Below are 21,188 nucleotides of genomic sequence, written 5' to 3'. Positions count from 1 at the left end.
AACTTGAAGAGCTCACAATCCTGCTAGACGGGAGTCTCCCTTGGCTTACAAATGTCCTAAATCTCACTAACAAAGACATTGATAGCAGGATTGGGACATCCCACCAAAAAGTCTCCCAACTATCTTAATGTTAATGGCTGGTCTAAAGACAACATTGATCCAGCAGCAAGGGCAAGGCCTCCGGTAGGCCTGGGACAGCCTGGCACCTTGTAGGCCCTCTTTAGCATATGAAACTCCACTGACACCTCCCTTCCCCTCACCTTCCCCAACCACAGGGTACATAACCTGCCCACCCTCACAACCCGGGGCAGCGGCAGCTCTTCCTGTCCACGGGTCCTGTCCCCGTGTTTTAATAAACCACCATTTTGCACCAAAGATGTCTCAAGAATTCTTTCTTGGTCATCGGCTCCGGACCTCAGCCCACCGAACCTCACCTAGGTTCTAGAACTTCATCATTAGGAAGTGACAAACATCATGTAGCTTGCATTTCATTGGGCAGGACACATTGCACAGTCTTATCTGAGAGCCACGCTCCCACTGTGTGCCCAGAAGGGAGGAACATTTCTGTGAACAGCCTACAACTGTCCGGGTTCACATGACTTTTTTTTTTTTTTTTTTAAGATTTTATTTATTTATTTGTCAAAGAGAGAGCGAGAGAGAGCGAGAGCGAGCACAGGCAGACAGAGTGGAAGGCAGAGTCAGAGGGAGAAGCAGGCTCCCTGCGGAGCAAGGAGCCTGATGTGGGACTCGATCCCAGGACGCTGGGATCATGACCTGAGCCAAAGGCAGCTGCTTAACCAACTGAGCCACCCAGGCATCCCTCACATGACGTTTTTAAGACTTCTTTGGTCACTGTCATTCCTTTGAAGCGGAGTAATGAAGAATCCGTGAAGAACCATCATCCTACAGAACCGGGAAAGGTGCGATCAGTGGAGCTGACACAGCCAATCACAAATGTGAAGCACCACACAAACAAAAAATGAGAGAAATGCAATTCCTTGGAGCATCTTGACCGAATCTCTGTTGTTTCCCCAAAGCAGGGGGATCAAGGGGTGGGGGGGGGGGGGGGGCATTCTGCATATGAAAGAAGCTGGATTTCACAATCCTCACTTCCTGGCAGTTCAGATTCCCCATTGTGAGGGCTCCAACAAACAGCAAATACCTAAACCAGTCCGAAGAGGGGAGTGTGCGTGACAAGGCTGAATCCCTTACTGGAAAAGCAAAGATCTTTTCATCAGGATAAAATATGCTTTTATTTCTCCTATCTCTAAAAAAAAAAAAGTGTCCCCAGGTAGCTGGCTCCTGGCTCAATTGGTAGAGCATGTGACTCTTGAACTCAGGGTCATGAGTTCAAGCCCCATGGTGGATATAGAGATTACTTTAAAAAGAAAAGATTTAAAGAAAGTCCCTATTTGCTGTCTCCAGTCCCTCTCTCCCAATTCTCTCTTGAACCCAGTCCAATCATTGGAGCTCTCACTCCTGCCACTTCGTGGAACTGCTTCCCTCATTCTCCAGAGACCTTGTGATGTTACATACAATGGTTGGTTCTTTTGCAACCTTATCTAGACCCATAAGCACTACTTCCCCCTTCTCTCCTTGAAACATTTTCTTTACTTGGCTTCCAGAGATCATTCCCTCTTCATTTGCCTCCCGCTTCACTGTCCATGCCTCTGCCTCCTTTGCTGGGCCTTCTCCCTGACACCTTCACATTGGAGTGTCCCACACCTCAGTCCTTGGAACTCTTCCCTTACTAGCTACATCCTCTCTGCTGGTCACTGCATCCAGCCCTTTTGTTTTAAAGGCTGCCATATGCAGACCTCTCCCAATCCACCAGCTCAGACTTCTGGATATCCAACGAACTTATGACATCCCTACTTGTCATCTCGAGTTCAGGAAGTAATTCCTCCCAGAGTCTTCCCATCTAATTTAAGGACAACTTATCTTTCAGTTGCTCAGACTGAAACCTTAAAGTGATCTTAAGGTATCTCTTCTTTTTCTCACACCCCACATCTGTCAGCAAATCCAGCCTACCCTATCTTCAAATTATTCTGGAATTCATCCACTGCTACCCTCTGGTCCAGGCAACTTCCATCTCTCATGGGCTTTTATAATAGCGTACAAAAACTGGTCTCTCTGCTTCCATCATTTGCTCCCTTCGGACTGTCCTCGACACAGCAAAATGGTCTTGTGAAAAGCCAAATGAGATCATCATCACTTCCCTACAAAACCCTTCAATGGCTTCTGTTGTACTTAGACTAAAAACCTCACGCACTAAAATGGCCTGCAAGGGTCAAGAAGACCTGTCTCTCTCCCTTTCATTCTCTCTGCCACTGTAGGTTCCTCCAATAGCCAGCATGCTCTGACCTCAGGACTTCTGCACTTGCTGGAACCTCCGTGCCCTGGACGATCTTCCCCCAGATATTTACATCTCTCACCTTTCTACCTCCTCCAGAGTCACCTTCTCACCGAGGCCTACCCAATCTCTAAAACTCAAGCCCAGCCCAGCAGGACTGCTCTTTCCAGTTTTATCTTGCTTGATAGCATTTTATAAACAGGGTCCTGTGATTAATTAAAATTCTAACATACATAACACTGTCTTACAGGTTTCACTTAGTTCATTATCTCATTATCTCTATCCCCAAAAATGCAGCTCCGTGAGGGCAGGGATTTTTTTTTTTTTTTTTTTTGCAGAGATTTTTGCCTGCTCTGTACCTGAGGCAGAAGAAGATCTGGACTCAGATCCCCTCAACCCTAACCACCCAAACATTCCCACAGAACTCTGCCCTTTGAGGAGTCCATCTTCTATGACAGCTAAAACTCTCTGCCCCTTGAATAGTGTACCTTACAGGAATGCGAAGGGAGGCTGCTCACTGAAAGGAGGGATGATGAAGACTGGTGAAGACTGGACCAAACCAATCTGTGCCAAGATGGACCCCAGTGCTGAACTTCCACCTACTTCCTCCCTCATTATAATACTAAAAACAATGCCCAGAGCGGAGAGATGACCTGTTAGATAGGCAATACACGGAGAGGCATATTCTGTCCACTGTGCCCGCATGCCCCACGTCCTATCTCTCCCTGCTCCAACATGCTTAGACGCCGCCCTTTCCCACCCCAGCCCCCCTGAAAACTTTTCCCGGCCTTTGGTCTGAGAGTCAGCCTGCGGGACACTTCGCCCTTACACCATCTCCCTTGTGCCTAAGTCCTAATAAACGCCTCGCCTGGGATTCCCTTTTGGCCTGCTGTCAATTTCTGTGGCTTAGAGAGCCCAAGCACCCATGTCTGTCACACACCTGGCCACTAAAACAGCGGCTGGCACAGAGTTAGATGCTTTGTAAATACTTTCATGATAAAGGCCTGGTAGTGTCCCCCCTTTTCCTTTTTTCTCTCTTTTTTAAAGATTTAATGTCTTACATATGAGCTGCTCCGGGTGGCTGGGTGGCTCAGTTGGTTAAGCATCTAATTTGGTTTTGAATCAGGTCATGATCGCAGGGCAGGGAGATGGAGCCTCGCATCGCATCGTTCCAGGCCTGCAGAAGATTCTCTCTCCTTCTGCTCCTCCCCATCCTGCTCGCAGGGTCTCTCTGTCAGAAAAAAAATGTGAGCCGCTCAAAATTCAAGGCATTTAGGAAACAATGGTAATGCAGTGAGATTTCAGAGGATGTAACCGTTCTCCTGCTTCTCATAGCAAACAGCTTTCTGTGTCTTAAGGAAGTTCTAGATTATAAAAAGGGTTATTTCTTATAGTGTCTGCTGTAACTAGTACATGTCAAAGATCCATGGTCTAAATGAGGCCTGAAATAATCGTATACAAACTCTGTCAGTGGCAGACTTCCACTCATGTAGCTTCAAAAATAAAATAGTAGGGATAACCGGATCCTTGCCTAAAAAACTCCCATTTTTTTCCTGTTTTTAAAAAGTAAGAATCTAAGATGACTCTGTAGGCTATATTCAGATTTATTAGCTTAACTCACAAAAACTCTCCCTACAAACGCTGCTTGGGTCAACACAAGGAAAAAGCCATGGTTGTTTCATGAGTATTTCTAGAGAAAGCAGCACGAAGGGATTTACTTGACAGTCAATATCGGAGCGCTGTCTAATACCACTAGCCTTCTGTAAGCCAAATTTAGCTTTGTAGCCAGGGACAGTTAAGAGGAGCTGGAGGAAAAGGTCTTGGGCCCAACACAGGAACAAAGTCGGTTCAGGACTAAGAGCACGAGAGGCAGACTGGGTCTCACCTTTTGCTTTCCCTGGTAGGAGACAGTGGTCTCAAACCACAGGGGACTCTCCTATCATACTGATCATCGTTAGGGATGGGAAGGAAGGAACAAATTTGTGTGAGCACCAGGGAAAAAATAATGGGCATCACGTGTTGTCTCTGTCAGGAGGGTCAAGGGAAAGGAAAAAATCAGACACCCTGTGGTTCCGGGCCTGGGTGTTTGGGAAGATGGGGACACTTGCAAAGTCTAGCAGAACAAGAGATGCCACTGTCAGGAGGGAGGGAGGGGTGAGGAATGAGGTCATCTCCACGCTCAAACTGCTGCTTGGGCACAGTCCTTTCCCAGCCCAGCTATACTGAAGGGGAGGAAAGGTCTGTCCCCTGCTTGGCACCATTTAATTCACTGGGTGACTGTTCCAATTACTGGGGCTGTTGAACAAGTCACCAGAAAATGCAGCAGCATAAAATCACTACATTTGCAGAGGCCAGGGGTCAGAAATTCAGACAGGGCATGGCCCAGAAAGCTCGCTGCTGCTCCGCGAGGTCCGGGTCTCAGCAGGAAGACTTGACAGCCGGAAGCAGTCTGAGGCCTGGTTTATTCCTGTGTCTGAAGCCTGAGGCTGGCCGTCAGTTTGGGACCCTAGCGCCTCTCATCCTGGTCTCTCCACGTGAGTGAATTTGGGCCCCCCCAGAGCATGGGGGCCGGCTTCCCCAGAGCAAGTATTGTAACCCCCGCTCCTACAAAAAGGATATGGCGCAGTAGCCTTTCTATCACCCAGCCCGGAGAGTCAGAGAAACTTCTCTTGTCCTTCTTGTTGGAGCACTCACAAGCAACCTCCCGACGCGGACTGAAGGCGGGAGAAACCATACGGCCCCCTCGGTGGGAGGAGTGTCAAAGTCCTGGGGTGAAGAGAACAGGTGGGAAGACAGCAGTGAAAATGGAGGAGTGAGGAACACCCCAGTCCTTCCCTCTGAAACACCAACACATACAACACTGGCAAAACCCACCAAACACAACTGTCCCAGAACTCTGGAAACTGAGTAAGAGCTCGGGCAAGCGGGGGAAGCTTGCTCAAGAAAATCTGGCTGACTCTCGGTGCAAACAGAGAGCTTTGTGGTCTTTTAGCCTATCTTGGTCCCACGCCAGGCCCCAGCTCAGTGGCGGCCTTGACAGTAGCAGCCGGTGTCTCTGGGGCCGGAAAGAGCACCAGAGGGACAACAACGGCCTCCGTCGCTAGGAATGGCGCTTCTGAACTACCCACCCATCAGGCCGGGCTGCTACAACAAAAGACCACGAACGGGGTTTTAAACAACAGAAATTTGCTTTCTCCCCCTTCTGGAGGCCGCGAAGTCCAGAACAAGGTGCGGCTGATGTGGTTCTTGGGGAGGGTCCCTGCTGGGTGTCTCGTCCTCGCACACAGGCGTCAGTCCGAGTGCATCAGGACCCCAGCCCCAACAACCTCGCTCAAGTCCAGATAGTCACGCGGGAGGCGAGGGCTTCCCCGTGGGCGAATTCTACCTGGGGGGCGAGAACCCCATTCCCTCCATAGCCACCTGTCCGCTGGCTCCTTGGGGGACCGGCTCCAAGGGTTTCCCTTGGCTCCGTGACTCAGAACGCTGCCGGTGCCAAGGGGCTACCCACGGGCCGTGTCGAAAACACCCGAGCGCAGAGGTGTCCGCCCCGGCTTCCTGGCGCGGTGGGTGCGGGCCGGGGCGGACAACCGACACCCTGAAAAGCTTGAGAGCAGAGAGTGGGGGGTGCGACGCTCCGGCAGGTAAGGGCTTGGAAAGGCTCGGACTTGAACTGTCACCCCGAAAAGAGAGGTTGAAGTCCTACTCCCCAGTACTTCCGAAGGGGACCCTCACTGGCGACAGGCTCGCGGCGGGCCCAGCCGGCCCCACAGAGCGCTCCGCGACAGCCGCGCCGCCGCACTTCTCTGCGGCGCGCGGCCACGCTCCAGGGCCGGCCGCCGTCGGGCCCCAGCGCAGGTCCCGACAGGTCTTCAAAGATCGCGACCGGACAAGCACGTTCCCGAAGAAGTCGATCAGCCGAAGGAAAGCCGGGAGGTCCGCGCACCGGAACAGCACGCCCTTCCGCCGCCAGGGGCCGCGGACGCCGTCGGGGCCGCCGAGCGCGCAGCCGGAGAGACCCCGGACCCGCGGCTGCGTGCGGGCGGGGCTGGGGCCGACCGACCGCGGTCACTGCGCGGCCAGAGGAAAGACCTCGCAGCAGAACTTAACCTTGCCCTGGAAGAAGTCGCCGAGAGCGAACCGTGTGCGCGGCCCGCGGAAGGAAAGAAGAGACGGAGCGGAGAGGCGTCTGACAGAGAAGCCCGGGCACTGCCGCGTCGCTTCTCTGAAGAGCAAACCGACGGACCTCGAGCCTCCGCTTCCCTCAGCCTGGGCTCGCCGCACGCCGGAGCCAGAGGCCGCCCTCCACCCACGCGAGGGCCGCCGCCCGTCGCGACCCCCCGGAGCCGGAAGCGGCGTCAGGCTCTGCTCACCAGGCTCCCCCGCCCCTCCGGGTTCCCGCCCGCGAGGCCCAGACCACCGCCAGCTCGGCCGCCGGGTCGCAGCCGGGTCGCCGCCGGGTCGCCGCCGGGTCGCCGCCGTGGGAGACAGGAGCTCCGGCCGCTCCCCGGCAGCGGCCTCGTGGCTTTGCTGTTGTTCCCTGGCTCCCCCGCCAAGGTGGCAGGCACCCGGGGCGTAGGACAGGACGGTAACCCTCGCCGCGAACCCGGCCCAGCCCACGTGCCGCGAATAGAACAGACGCCGGCAGCTCGCGCGTTTTCCCCCCCCGGGCGTCCCCCCGCCCCCCACGCGCGAGGGACCGGCCTGGGCGAGGGGGAGGCGCTGGGCTCCTGTGCGCTGCTCCGGCGCGTTCGCGCGAACGGACAGTTCTTCGTAAAGAGCGGGGGAAAGACGGGGACACGGTGCCGTCTGGGCTTACGCGGTGCGAGGACGAACTGTTCGGCCTTCGCGCTCTGGCGGGAATTTCAAGACCCTGAAGATCCTTTTTCACGAGGCCGCGGGAAACCGGCGACCGGAAAGCACGGTCTCGAGTGCTGTTTGCCGACGTGACTGAAGGAGTAAAAGCGAGGAGGAGGCTGGGTGGGCGGTCCCTGCCGTCCGGCCCGACCGCGGGATCCCGCGCCTCAGTCGCAGGCCGCCGACCCGCTCGCTTCTCTCCTCAGCCGCCGCCCGGCGCCACCTGCTGGGCGCGGCCGCCTCGCAGCGGGGAAGGTCCCTGGAGGAGCAGCGCCATCTGCCGGGCGTGGCCGGCCGCGCGCCTGTCTCCGCGGTCCGCCGGCGGCCCTCAGCCGTCCCTCGTGCAGCTCCAAGTGGCCGTCGGTTCGGGGGTCAGTTCGGGGTCGCAACTGAGGCCGGTCTCCCAGGAGGCCAAGCAGGAAGCCCCGATACCCCAGAAACGCTGATGACATCAGCGACGGCCTCTGACGCTTCCCTTCCAAGGAACCAGTCTGCGGGTTGGGGGCGCTTGGCTCGTCCCGTCGGTAGGGCTCGCGACCCGCTCTCCGGGGTTGTGACTTTGAGCCCCACACGGACCGCTGAGATCACTGCGCCTGGGCGGCTCAGTGGGTTAAAGCCTCGGCCTTCGGCTCAGGTCATGATCTCAGGGTCCTGGGATCGAGCCCCACATCGGGCTCTCTGCTCGGCGGGGAGTCTGCTTCCCTCTCTCTCTGCCTGCTTGTGATCCCTCTCTCTCCGTCAAATGAATAAAAATAAAAATAAATCAGTTTGGGCTTTGATCCAAATCAGTGCCATGGTGAGAAAGAGCAGAACTGAGGTAGAAGATGTGCGTTAACAAACAGGAATAAAAAAGGCCACAGTTTTAAGGACTTTCTCCCCTAGAATTCTCTGCAAACAAAATGCTGACAAAATGTAATAACTTTGATCTCTTTTTGGAAATTCCAGAGGTGAGATCTTTCCTCCTTCCCTTAATAAGGACCATGAATTTCTGTGGATTCACCACCGAGCTCCCTTCTTGCTTTCTAGGCATTTTTCCTTCCTCATGACCAGTCCACTTCATACCTCAACTTCTTCCTAAGATCTTTTTCCATAACATTTGTGAATGAGTTTTTAGGGTCTAAGAAATATTCCACTCAACTTCTTTTTCCCTTCCTTTCACCTCCCACTTTGACAAACTGAATCTGATGGCGGACGTTCTCTTTATTCCTGAATCTAATCTCAATTACCCAAAATACATTAGTCTTGGGGCGCCTGGGTATTAGCAGATTAATGGTCCAGGTCATGGACCATTTTTGGCTCAGGTCATGATCTCGGGATTGTGAGATCGAGCCCTTATAGGGGTCTCCCTCTCCCTTTTCCCCTCCCCCCTAATAAGTTTTTCTGCTGCCTTTTTCATCCGGGATAGGAAACGTCCCTTGCTGTAAACTGAATGTCTTGTCCCCCTCAAAATCCATTTATTGAAATCTAACCCCCAAGGCAATGGTATTTGGAGGTAGGGCCTTTGGTGGAACCCTCCTAAATGGAATTAGCAACACACACACACACACACACACATTTATTTTTTAAGTGATCTCTATGGGCCAACATTGGGGCTCGTACTCACTACCCCAAGATCAAGCGTTGCATGCTCTACCAACTGAACCAGTCAAGCCCCCCAGAGTAGCTTCCTTATAAAAGTAGCCCAAAGAATGCCCCTTTGCCCTTTCCACTATGTGAAGTTACAGAAAGAAGACTGGTCTGTGAGGAAATGGGCTCTCACCAGACAGTGAACTTGCCAGCACTATGATCTCAGACTTCCTAGCCTCCAGAACCATGAGAAATACAAATTTTGTTAATTATAAACCACCCAGGTCTCTGGGATTTTGTCAGAGCGGCCCCAACAGACTGCAACACCTCCACCCCAACTTTCTTTTGGCTTACATACAGAGCACCCTCCCTTTCCTTTAATTCCTTCCTTTCTTTTTTCTTTTCAAGTAGGCTCCAGCATGGAGCCTAAAGCGGGGCTCAATCTCACAACCTTGAGTGAGATCAGGACCTGAGCTGAAACCAAGAGTCGAATGCTTAACTGACTGAGCCACCCAAGCACCCCAATTCCTTTCTAATCTAGACTCTGGTGCATAATCTTTTCTCACTTCTTCCTTACGTTACCAATTATTCCTTTACTGGCATTAAGAGACACCTTTTCTATCATCTTCTCATGAGCTTTTTTGAAAACTATAAGAAGTGCATCTCTTTATTGCCATTTGTGGCTTTACCATTCATAAATTACTGCCACTTCCAAGATTTACTTCCTCATTTGCCTTTTACTACCCTTCCAAATTTTCATAGTCCTCAGACTTCTTAGTTACTAGGAGACAAAAACTATCAAATAAAGCCTTTTATATTCCCTGTCCTCTCAAATCTGTAACACTTTTTCATATTCAAAGCATCCCCCAAATTATTCCTCCAGGATTAATTTTAGCTTTTCTTAAGAAAACATCTTCCTTCAAGCATTATTTTATATAAATCAAACGTAAGACTCTCAAAAATCTAAGAAACCCCACTCATGAGTGCTTACTATCCAAATGAAATAATAACCAATGAGATCATATGTGTATACATAACTAATAGTCAATGCCTTTTCACTGGCATTGCATTCTCTCTCTCTCTCTCTCACACACACACACACATCCGCACACAAGATTAAGGCAAAAACTAAAATAAAGCTCTTATTTTCTCAATCTCTCTTCAGTTTGTCTTTTGTTTATGGCAATAGGTGGTATGGTTCAGGAACCTACATAAAACTGAGTGAAGAAGAAAATGTTTTTATTAATCACAGCATGAAGTTGACATGACATCCCACTAGAATTGAACCAGGATAAATAATGCTGTTATAAAATTTACACTCTTCGTATCCATTTCAGAGGAAAATATTACATTATTAGGGCTCTTCTAGAAGGATCTTGAGGAATGATTTCAGTAAACCTTTTGCTTTTCAATAGTAAACTGCAACATATATTCTCAAACTCTGCTAAGAAGTAGTTAGAAAGGCAACTATACGATCTATGATGATGACAATTGGCAGGATTAGGACTATTCTGTTAAACATTAGGAGTCACATTCCTATTTTAGCTGTTAACAATGCACTTTTTTCATTGGTAAGGCAACCGCTGCTGGGGATGCCACAATGATCAGCTCAAGTTTCTTCAGTAATAGATGTTTGCATGCAACTTCAAGATTCAAATGAGTTTCCTCTCCCAATTTTGCTCTCTTTTAGAGCAGAAATAAATGGCTTTTTATTCTGTACAGAGGGAGGGTAATATTTTGAAATTCAGCTGTCACAATCTTCTAACTCATAATTTAAAAGAAGAATTATTATTGGGAAGAAGTAGGTGAAATACTTCTAGCTTTTTAAAATAACAAGGCTTCTAAATAACTTCTCGAACCTACCTTTCCACATTGATACAGGACTCGATAAACATGACACATGTGATCTGCACTGTGGTAATTCTTCTATCAGCTACGTTTTGCCCTCAGTAAGGGTTAGATTTGTGGTTTCAAACAATTTCTACACAGAAAGCATCTTTAAATAAGTTTCCATTTCACTGAACAGAGATTTTTTTTTTTTCACTTATTTGCCTGTGGAAGGCAATTTAAATGTATGCATGTATACACTTGCATACCTATGTGTGTATATATATGGATTTTAAGTTAGTTACTTTGACCATTAGAATAAAACTAGACTACAGGGAGAAGTCTGTGAGGCTGGTGTTCCCTCCGGCTCCTGCACTAGGCTGAGGAGGGCAGGTACAGTTCGCTGAAGGACGTGATGAGGCTGTAGTAAGTCTTCTCGTCGTCTGTCAGCCCCGCATTGCCGGGTCTCACCACCACAGCGACGTGCACATCTGCTTCCTCGGCAGCGCTGGCCTCTAGGAAAGTCAAAGTCCGTGTCAGAAACATGACAGGTGATGTCTGAGGTTTGCTTCAAAGGAACCAGGGGCGTGTGGGGGAGGACGCCCCCAAGCTGGGCCCTGATCTGATCACTGCTGAAGCTAGAAGACGGGCACACTGGGGACTGAGCACATCATTCCTCCATGTAAATGTGATGCTTCCACAATAAAAAATGTTTAAAAATACATGATTGTGCCTGACAGACTAGAGTGGTCTAGACTTCCGTGTCCTTGTGTATGGTGTATTGTGTATCCCAGACTTCCGAGCTTTAAGTGGTTATGAGTGCAGAAGCAAAGAGTTATGTTCTGTCCACGACGTTCCTCCACTCACTGCCTCAGTCCTACAGAAAACTGAGTGTTTCCCAAAGGTCAAACTGTTGGCCATAGTACCAGTTAGGGACAAATGGACAAACACCAATGGGACAAATGGAAGTCCGTGACCCGATCAGGCCAAAATTCCTGCTGTCACATCAGGAGCCCAAATATGTCCTACCCCCAGACCCGCCTGCTCATCATTTTTTGCCTGGCAAATTTCTACTCTTGAAAATTCAGCTCAACGATCTTACCTTCAAGAACCACTGCGCCACGTGTCTTAGAACAACCCACGTGCTCCTCTAAGGCTTCGTGTTTGGCTCTACCAACATTGTATGAATTGACACGTTATTACCTGTTGTCTCTCTTCGCATTAGACTATGAGCACCTTATGATCAGTGACTGCATGGTGCGTAAAGGAAAAACAGGACAAGTCAAAGGAGACTAGGTAAGCTAGGTACAGCAGGGGAGATCTCTAATACACCTTGGGTCATACTCCTCTCTCCATTCTGCTTCCATGTGGAAGAGAACAGCAACACCTGGTATTGTTTGGCACCTACTATGGGCCAGGTACCCTTTTCGGAACAGATATGTGTGAACAAAACAAAGCTCCGGCCCTCAGGAAGCTCCCATTCTCATTTAAATCTCCACAACAACCCTGAGGTAGGTAGTATTACTACCCCATGCTAGAGGCAAGCCAGTGAGTGGCAGAGCTGAGGTCTGAAAGTCTGTGCTCTAGAACATAGGACAGCAAATCATAACCTGCCACGAGCTTTTGTAAATAAAGTTTTATTAGAACAGTCAGGGCCATTCATTTGTATATTTTGTATGGCTGCTTTTCCACTAAGAGGACGGGGTTTAAGAGTTGTGACAGAGACCGGAGGGCCTGCAAAGCCTAAAAAACACCATCTGGCACTTCACAGAACAACCTGTCAACTTCTGCTCCATAGCAATACTATTCCAAATGTGACCCACGGACCTGAGGTGCGGGAATCGCCTGAAAGCTTGTTAAGAAACACAGCATCTCTGGGGCTCCTGGAGAGGGGGTGCTCAGTTGGGTAAGCATCCAACTCTTGATTTCTGTTCGGGTCATGATCTCAGGGTCATGGCATTGAGCTGGGCATCAGTCTCCACATTCAGTGGTGGGGGGCGGCTGGGGATTCTCTCTCCCTCTGCCCCTCCCCCACTCGCTCATTCCCTCTCTGAATAAATAAAATCTTTTTAAAAAATTTTTAAAAAGGGGCGCCTGGGTGGCTCAGTGGCTTAAGCCTTTGCCTTCAGCTCAGGTCATGATCCCAGGGTCCTGGGATCGAGCCCCGCATCGAGCCCTCTGCTCAGCGGGGAGCCTGCTTCCCCCTCTCTCTGCCTGCCTCTCTGCCTGCTTGTGATCTCTCTGTCAAATAAATAAAAAATCTTTTAAAAAATTTAAAAAAAAAAAAAAAAAGCAGAATCTCAACTCCCCAATATGGAACACTGAATTAGAATCTGCAATTTAACACATGACTTCTCAGCACAGAAGGTAAGTTTTGATCAGAAGTTTTGAGGAAACAAAACTGCCAAGAGAGGAGGCATTCTGGGCAGACAAAATACACGTATAAATATTGGAAGAATGGAGCGAGTGAGTGTGGGAGACAGGACGTGGGTCAAATGCAGCATATTTGAATAGAGCGAAACCGGCAAAGAACACGCTGTGTGGAGTTCCGATCTGGTGTAGTAAGAAACCTCAGTGGCTTCCTGACCTTTGGGAAACAGTCGCACCATCCACATGGGGTAAGGGCAGCCGTGCCAAGAGAGATTAGAAGTTCCCAGAGAAAGGAAGTGGGGCAGAGCTCTCTTCCACCTACCAACCTCAAATGTCTAGCTTCCCGTCCTGTGAAAGGCTGTCACCTTCCCAGAGCAAACAAAGTGCTAAACCATCCCCTCTTCATGAGGAAATCCCTTCCTCCGAGCAAACTGTGCAGGCGCTATTCTTCTCATCCCTAGTCCCCAGCCGACCGCCGCAAACACAGCTTTCCCTTGACTAGCAACCCATGATCCCAACTGCGAGCCATAGCGGTCCACATGGGACCCGACACTCGCTAGTGGCCACGGCACATTCAGCCTCTTACTGAGACCATCCCTGGGCAACTGTCCCTAAGCATCTATTTGCCCTACTGGCATGATATTGACTTAAAACCCTGGGCCTCCCTCCTTTCCTCCGAGAGGAAAATGTCTTTCGGGTCTCTCTTTCACACTTGGATGTTACTTGGGGTATCAACTTAGTCTTCCATTCTGCCGTGGCAACGGAGCCTGGGCATGTGGTACCCAACAGAGGATCGGAAGTGACAGGAAAGAACAAGGCCAGCAGCCAGCTGCCTGCTCCCATCCGAGCTACACACGAGCCCCGTTCTGGCCCTACTGCCTTAGATGGGTGTGGAGCTGGCAGAGGAGGAGGGACGAGAACAAAACCTCCGTGCAGAGACCTTGGAGAAAGCCAGTTTTGTTTCAAGGCCAATTTGGGGATTATCTCTATTTGCTAAAGTTAAGAATAGTTTCTGGGACTGCAGCCCAAGGGAACAGCTTAAGTGAAAAGAGGAGGATATTACAATTATAGATGTACTATGATAAGAACTAGGAAAAAAATGTGGCTCAAGACAAGAATATGAAGAACCTGTACATGACCTTACTAGAGAAGGGACTGTAATTATTAACGGTAGCCAAAAGGTGAGGAATGGGGAGAAGACCTGGGGATCACAACACGTTCAGTGCCAGAATACTCGGGACAGGCTGACACGCCAGGAGCACCAGCCACAGAGCAGTTCTCTAACTCCAAGCCTGCGTAAACTTCTCTTCCAGGGTGCTAGGAAATTCAACAGACGGCAAACCACGGATCTGCATCTCCAGCAGCCCCTTCCATATGGATGATGATAAAAAAGCAATTTACAGATTAAAGCAGCTAGTCTCAGCAGAGCAAGGCCTAGCTCCTTTCCATAAGGAAGAAAACACAGTAAAAGGTCTCCTAATTATCCTTCGTCACGGGGACTGCTGTGTTTCACACCCCGAACCTCTCTAAAGCAATCCCCTCACCCCACCTCTCTAAGTCCCCAAAAGCCATTCACAAGGGAGGGTATACCATAGCTTTGAATTGGCAAAAGTTTCTGTAGAGGAATAAGACAGGCAAATATTAACCAGGCAGGGTAGGGGCCCAGTGAAATGGCTTTGCCAAGGCTGACGCTTGGCCTTGGTACATCTACGTGGCCTAGCTACCTAGTTACACAGGGAACCCTGAAGCAGCGTGTCCATGCGTCCTTCTGTCTGTTCCTCTCCTTCAGTGCAGCCCGAAAGTAAATATAAAGTTCTTCCGGAGGCAGAAAACTGAGACAAGTCTTGTAGAAACCCTTGGACTCTGGACCCAAGCCAGGACATGTAAGACACGCAATCTGCTGAGTTTTCAAAACTCAAGAAAACAAGTGGCGTGATCTGGTACCACCTACCTGGATCAAAGCTTTCAGTCTACACTGACCAAGGCCTGAAATTTAACACTCACTGAATGTCTACTGTATGCCAAGTAAAATTAAGACTTTCTTTCTCCAGAAAACATTATTATCACTTTTTGAAGGCATTACATCATCTCTATGCTGGTTAAAAATTTTTTTTAAAAAACCACTTAGCAACTTAGTACTTGCTTATTCGCCTCTAACTCTTGCCCGACACAGCAGACCAAAAGGTCAAAGGTCAGCAGCACAGCAAGATCCCAGTTCAGACACTCCACCTCTGGTAAGGTATGTCCATCAGCAGCTTGGATTTGCCTTTGGGCCCTATCTCTGAAAGTCCCGGTGGGTAGGGGCGACTCTAGTTCCACACGACAGGAAGGACCAGGGAGAGGGAGACAGCCTACAGGCTCCGGGGGGGGGGGGGGGGGGGGGGGGCCAGGAGTCACATGGAGCCAACCAGGCAAGAGCGCCCCGAGCCCTCAGTCTCTTTGCCTAAGCGCCCTTCCCCAGCCGGCGGACCCAGACGTCGTGTGTCACAGCAGCTGCGCGGTCCACCAAGTCCTGCTCTGGGGCAGACGGAAGCGGCCACACACAAGCCCACTAGCAGGAGGAACACAAACATAAAGGAGGGCCCTCAAATACCAGCGTGATTATGAACGCACCACAAACAGGCCCCGGGAGATGCATGAACTCCGAGGGCCATGAGCGAGCCGTCCGCAGCCGGAGCCGGTGGGGGTGTGGGAAAGCCGCACCAGCAGACGCCTTCCGAGGAGAAGCGGTGCAGTCCTCCACCAGCACCCACTACCTCTTCGCCTGCTGCTGCCGGCTTCCTCCTGATTTCCTGCTGGAATCCTCTAGAGCGTGTACATTCTCACACAAGAGCTGGAGTGGCTGTTTTACATCCAGTCAAAAGTGCTCTTGAACTCACTTAAATTACCAACAGAGTCGAGCATAGGCTGCCACCCGCATTCAGTCCTTACAGCAACAGTGCGTGAGCCACCGCACCATATGTGACAAAGAGGGCCCCGCCGGGGCAACAGGTCTGCCTTTCAGCAGTGAATCAAGCGCAACCAGAGGCTCCGAGCACGGGGGTGTCTGGGGACTGAGATCACCTGAGGGAAGGCAGAGAGGAGGCTCCTGCTCCCGGAGGGGCCATGCTCGTCAACCAGAACAAAGAGGAAAAGGGAATTCTCCCTCCCTGTAGCTTTTTGCTTCTTTTTTGGCTTTTAGCCTCCATCACTGCTGTTAGATACACGTGCTCAGGTCCACGGCAACTTTATGTCGCTGTCTAACCACGCACCTACCCTCACACCCTTGCCTGCAAGCTCCTACCAGGGACGCCCCTGAAACTGTCCTTCATTGTTCTGCCGGCCCGTCTGTGTGTTCGTGTGTGCGGGGGATAGGTGGGGGGCCGTGGACAGAGTGACAGCGAGAAGATCTAGTCTTTCCAGTGCCACCTGCCCACACACAAACGCCAGGATGGGAAAATGGAGAGAAACATGGATCGGCTGGTCCACGGCTTCTTTTTATAAGCCCGTTCCATTTCTCAAGGCTCCCCACAAACCTTCACAGAGGCCGCATGTGTGCAGGGCAAGGTTCGGCGCCCACCCGCGAGTATACAACAGAAGGGGTGGGATTACTCACCCAGGGTGACGTCTGTCAGAAACAGGATGTTGTTGGTGGCGCACCCGATGCTGCTCGCAATCTTTCGGTAACTCTCACTCTCCACTTTGTGTCCGATCTTGGTATCAAAGTGCCCGTCAACAAGCTGTACACAGGGCGAGGAAAGATCGACGTTACAAATACACTTGCGACCTGACCCTTTGTCTCTCCTCGTCTGCTCTGAAATACACAACAATCACAGTGACTTCGTCCCCTCAATAAATAATCCCTGAAAGTCTGCTTAAAAGAGAACTTTACGCAGGCTATCTATAGAAAATAAAGGAAGATTTTACAGAAATAAACATTTGGAAGAAAACTACCAATTCAATGTATATATAATCATGCTACAATTTACTTGGTTTTCTTTGATTCGCGTTAATTTTATCTTCAAAACCTTTTAAAATATACATGCTTGACTTTGTATCCTTAAAACCCTATTTGCACCCAAATTATTTACTGGACTAGGTGTCACTCCTGATTATAGGTCCCGAATATTGTTCTTTTGACCCCAAGAAGAACAGATTTCTCTAACCTGCCTCATTAGTAAACTGCTACTTAACTTTCTTTCTCTGCTGCTGACCTTTGAGATTTTGGTCTATTGGGTCAGGCAAGAGTTAGAGGTATGTAAGTAAATTTTTTTTAGGATTATTTATTATTTGAGGGGCACCTGGGTGGCTCAGGTCATGATCTCGGGGTCCTGGGATCAAGCCCCACATCAGGCTCCCTGCTTGGCCGGGAGCCTGCTTTCCCCTCTCTCTGCCTGCCTCTCTGCCTACTTGTGATCTCTGTCAAATAAATAAATAAAATCTTTTTTAAAAAAAGGTTATTTATTATTTGAGAGAGAGACAGCATGAGCAGAAGAGGAACAAAAGGAGAGGGAGAAGCAGACTCCCTGCTGAGCAGGGAGCCTGATGTGGGGCTCGATCCCAGGACCCCGAGATCATGACCTGAGCCGAAGGCAGACGCTTAACCGACTGAGCCCTCCAGGTACCCCCACAAGTACATTTTTTATCATTGAATTCAGTAACTATTGTGTATTATCTACTATCACCTTACTGTCCTATCAGAGAGAACAAGAGTTGTTTACATCTGTATTCAGGAGATACACGTATCTGTATACCAATACAGGGTTTTAAAGGGTTTTATTCTTGATTTAATATTTGACCTAAACTAAGATAAAACACAAGGAAGTACTAAAATGAGAAAAGGATACCTCCGAAGCCAAAGTGTTCTTTCTCTGTGCCTGGCAGAGGCTCAATAAACATTTATTTAAAAGACAGCTGCTGAGTGACCTAGTGCACATCACTAAGTTCAGCCTGTATTCAGTCAGTCAGCATTTCTTCTTCAAATCCTAAATGCCTTCCCTTTTCCCAGTGCCCGCCCTGTCCTCCAGAGGGCCCAGGGATGGTGGGGACAGAGGAGCAGGAGTTTTCTCATCTACAGGAAAGGTAACAGGTGTCCTTAACACTCCACACTCAGTCCTCTCACAGGAGAATGCGGTTTCTGCTAAAATAAAATCTGCTCTCTCTCCAAAGTGCCAGGAACAAATGAGCCACCCTGCGCACCGCTTCATTAAAGTACATGCACGTGTCTGAAGGGGGTACGTGCCGCTGCCGTACCGCTCACTGGCTCCTTGAAACAACCAAAAGAAGTGGCCTATGAGTTTCATCCGAGTTGACAATTTTCTAATGTCAGCAAGACAACTGATTTACAAGCCAGCTCATGCCTTACTGGCTGTATTACATATACATATACATATTCCTGGCCCCTCCCTTCCCAGACTTGCCAGTGCAGATTTGCTAGGAAGCGTGGCCCAGGGATCTACACTTTCAACAAACTCCCCTGGTGCTCATTCTTCACCTCGGATGCCAAGACTGGCACAACAGAAACATTCTGCCCTTCCCTCGAATCCACTCCCCAGTGTTCCCACTTCTCTTCACCACCTGCTTGGCATATATACACGCAATGATTTGGACACTGACTTGGCTTATAATCGTAGATACTCCTTTAAGATTCATTATTACATGCTTTGATAGTGTCAGAAAAACAGTAATCAGGTAACCTACCTCAAGAATGTCTCCCTCTGTAGAATGCCCAAATAGTAGCTTCTGGGCTTCTACACTCCCTGAGGAATAGATATACACCTTCATTCCAGCCTCTCTCCATTTCCGGACTGCTGGAACTACATCTTCGAAGAACCTAGAGGAAAGACCATCAAGTTCAAATGCAGGAACATGGTATCTAGCCTGATGAAAGCCAATCAAAATAGCTGTAACAAGTTTCTTTTATTTGAGCCCAAAGGGTCGCCATGAGAAGCACCTCCAGGAGACTGCAAACTCCTGCCAACCTACCAAGTCCCTGGGGTTCCAAGACCACAGCAGATTAGAAGCAACAACGTGGGTGCACAGAATAGTCTTTGACAGGCGGCCACACTAATAATAGTAAAAGTGATTACAAATAAAGGATGAAATAAAATGCTTTGTTAAATTCCCAAAGAACTCAAAAAGGTAAATAACAATTATGTAATCTTCGATGAAATTCATGACAAGAGGCGGCTATTATGTCCAGTGTGCCTTCAGAAAGCATGGAAATACCTTTAAAAAGATTTGCTCCCAAACAATTACAAGGAAAACATTTGAGAGTTCAAAGCTATTCATATGTAACCAGCTATAAAATGGAACTCTTTTCTTGAGAACTAAGAAAACCTAAACTTATAAAATATAGAAAAAAATGACATAACAAATCAGTTAAGAGACCCGCACCATGTCACGTAAGCTAATTGGCAGTGTCTAACTTTTCTGATTCCTGACATGAGTCCTGCTTCCCGGTTCTACAACTTCTTCCATACTCGGTGGTGGAATTATCACAGAAATAAGGTAGAAAGAGAAGCACAAGAACTTGGAACATGCAACCAGTCATCTTTAGCAGATTAACTGGAAAATATCAGGAAGTCTCCTACTGGATCCAACAGCTTACTAGAGGGCATGGACTGAAGGAAGGTCAACTAGTTTGAAACCAGCACCCATGACCGTGGGTTATTCTGTGCATTACGCTGCAATCACAGAGACAGGAGTTTTCCACATTGAATTTGCAGATTGTTATTGCTCCAAGTCAGGGCTTAGAGGTCTAAGGTAACTTATTTCAAGTCCTTGGTTTCATAATTAAGGAAACTTAATTATGACTAGCTCAAGCATCCTCTCTCAACTCCATCATTTAGTGTCTTACACACTGAACTAACGGATATTCCCAGACGACTGGCCTATCCTGAAATCCTAACGTGTCCTTTAAAAAGTGGGAGCCCCCCGGGGCGCCTGGCTGGCTCAGACGGTAGGAGTCAAGCATCTGACTGCAGTTTGGGTCTTGACCTCGGGGTCCCGGGATTGAGCACCGGGGTCAAGATCCTCGCTCAGCAGGTCATCTGCTTCTCTCTCCCTTTGCCCTGCATGTGCTCTCTCTCAAAGAAATAAATAGAAATCTTCAAAAAATATATTAAAAAGTAGAAGAAGCCCCTTGTGAAATACACAGAGGAAGGGCAAATCGTTTGACAGGAAAAAAAAAATATAGCAGCAACTCGAAGTAGTCTTGGGTCTTCTGCTGTGCATCAGGCAATGGCCTAAAATCCTTAGTGGCAGTGTCACATCAAGAATTTCTTTCAGGCACCTGGGTGGCTCAGTGGGTTAAAGCCTCTGCCTTAGGCTCAGGTCACGATCCCGGGTTCCTGGGATCCAGCCCCACATCAGGCTCTCTGCTCAGTGGGAAGCCTGCTTCCTCCTCTGCCTCTCTGCCTACTTGTGATCTCTGTCTGTCAAATAAATAAATAAAATCTTTTAAAAAAAATTAATTTCTTTTTGGGCACCCTGTGTGGCTCAGTCATTAAGCATCTGCCTTTGGCTCAGGTCATGATCCCAGAGTCCTAGAATCGAGTCCCACAACAGGCTCCCTGTTCAGCAGGGAGCCTGCTTCTCCCTCTCCCACTTCCCCTGCTTGTGCTCCCTCTCTCACTGTGTCTCTCTCTCTGTGTCAAATAAATAAATCTTTTTAAAAAGGGGGATTTCTTCCTTTTTTTTAAATTATGTTATGTTAGTCACCACACAGTACATTAGTTTTTTTGTGGTAAGAGTTTCTTAGCAGGTGCTGTCTGGTTCAGTCAACAGAGCAGGGGCTCTTGATCTCAGGGTTGTAAATTTGAGCCCCATGTTGGGTGTAGAGATTACTTAAAAATAAAATCTTAAAAAAAAGAAAAAGAAAGAAAGAAAGAATTCCTCAGCAATACAGGACTCCGAGTCTCCTTGGACAGGATGGCATTCAGGAACACCACAGCCCAGACTCAGGGGTGTGTGGAAGCTGCTCCCCAACACAGGACAGAGTGGCACTGCTGACAATTTGAATGACCCCAAGATGACATATAAATCCTTGACAGCATCGTTCCTTCTCCGGTAGTGCAGAAAGCAGGAAACCCGACGGCCCTGAGAACCAGCCCGACGGCACTGTCTGTTGAAGATCAAATGTGACCGAGCTCAGACACCTTTTCCTGGGAGCTGTTTTATTTTTATTTATTTTTTTTTTTAAAGATTTTATTTATTTATTTGACAGAGAGAAATCACA

The 21,188-nt window shown here is 49.0% G+C and overlaps 1 protein-coding gene and 1 long non-coding RNA gene across 2 annotated transcripts in view; both read right to left on the bottom strand.

The window, feature by feature from the left end:
- Positions 1-648: 648 nt before the first annotated feature.
- LOC132016171 (uncharacterized) lies at positions 649-7,402 on the bottom strand. Its single transcript, XR_009403908.1, has 4 exons — positions 7,170-7,402; positions 5,048-5,119; positions 3,415-3,584; positions 649-903 (listed from the first exon to the last, which is right to left on the bottom strand). It is a non-coding gene; the product is annotated as an uncharacterized LOC132016171 (long non-coding RNA).
- A 2,593-nt stretch (positions 7,403-9,995) lies between these two features.
- ENOPH1 (enolase-phosphatase 1) overlaps positions 9,996-21,188 on the bottom strand; it is a 37,435-nt gene continuing 26,242 nt past the window's right edge. Inside the window, exons 4-6 of the mRNA XM_059385923.1 lie at positions 18,650-18,782; positions 16,566-16,689; positions 9,996-11,115 (exon numbers count right to left, since the gene is read on the bottom strand). Coding sequence (XP_059241906.1) covers positions 10,976-11,115; positions 16,566-16,689; positions 18,650-18,782 — 397 coding nt within the window. The 3' untranslated portion in view covers positions 9,996-10,975. The remainder of the gene's footprint in view (positions 11,116-16,565; positions 16,690-18,649; positions 18,783-21,188) is intronic.

The sequence above is a fragment of the Mustela nigripes genome, chromosome 1 (genome assembly GCF_022355385.1).
Source record: "Mustela nigripes isolate SB6536 chromosome 1, MUSNIG.SB6536, whole genome shotgun sequence".
Lineage (NCBI taxonomy): Eukaryota > Metazoa > Chordata > Mammalia > Carnivora > Mustelidae > Mustela > Mustela nigripes.
Note: the sequence above shows the minus strand (reverse complement) of the source record. Positions and strands in the feature narration are given on the sequence as shown.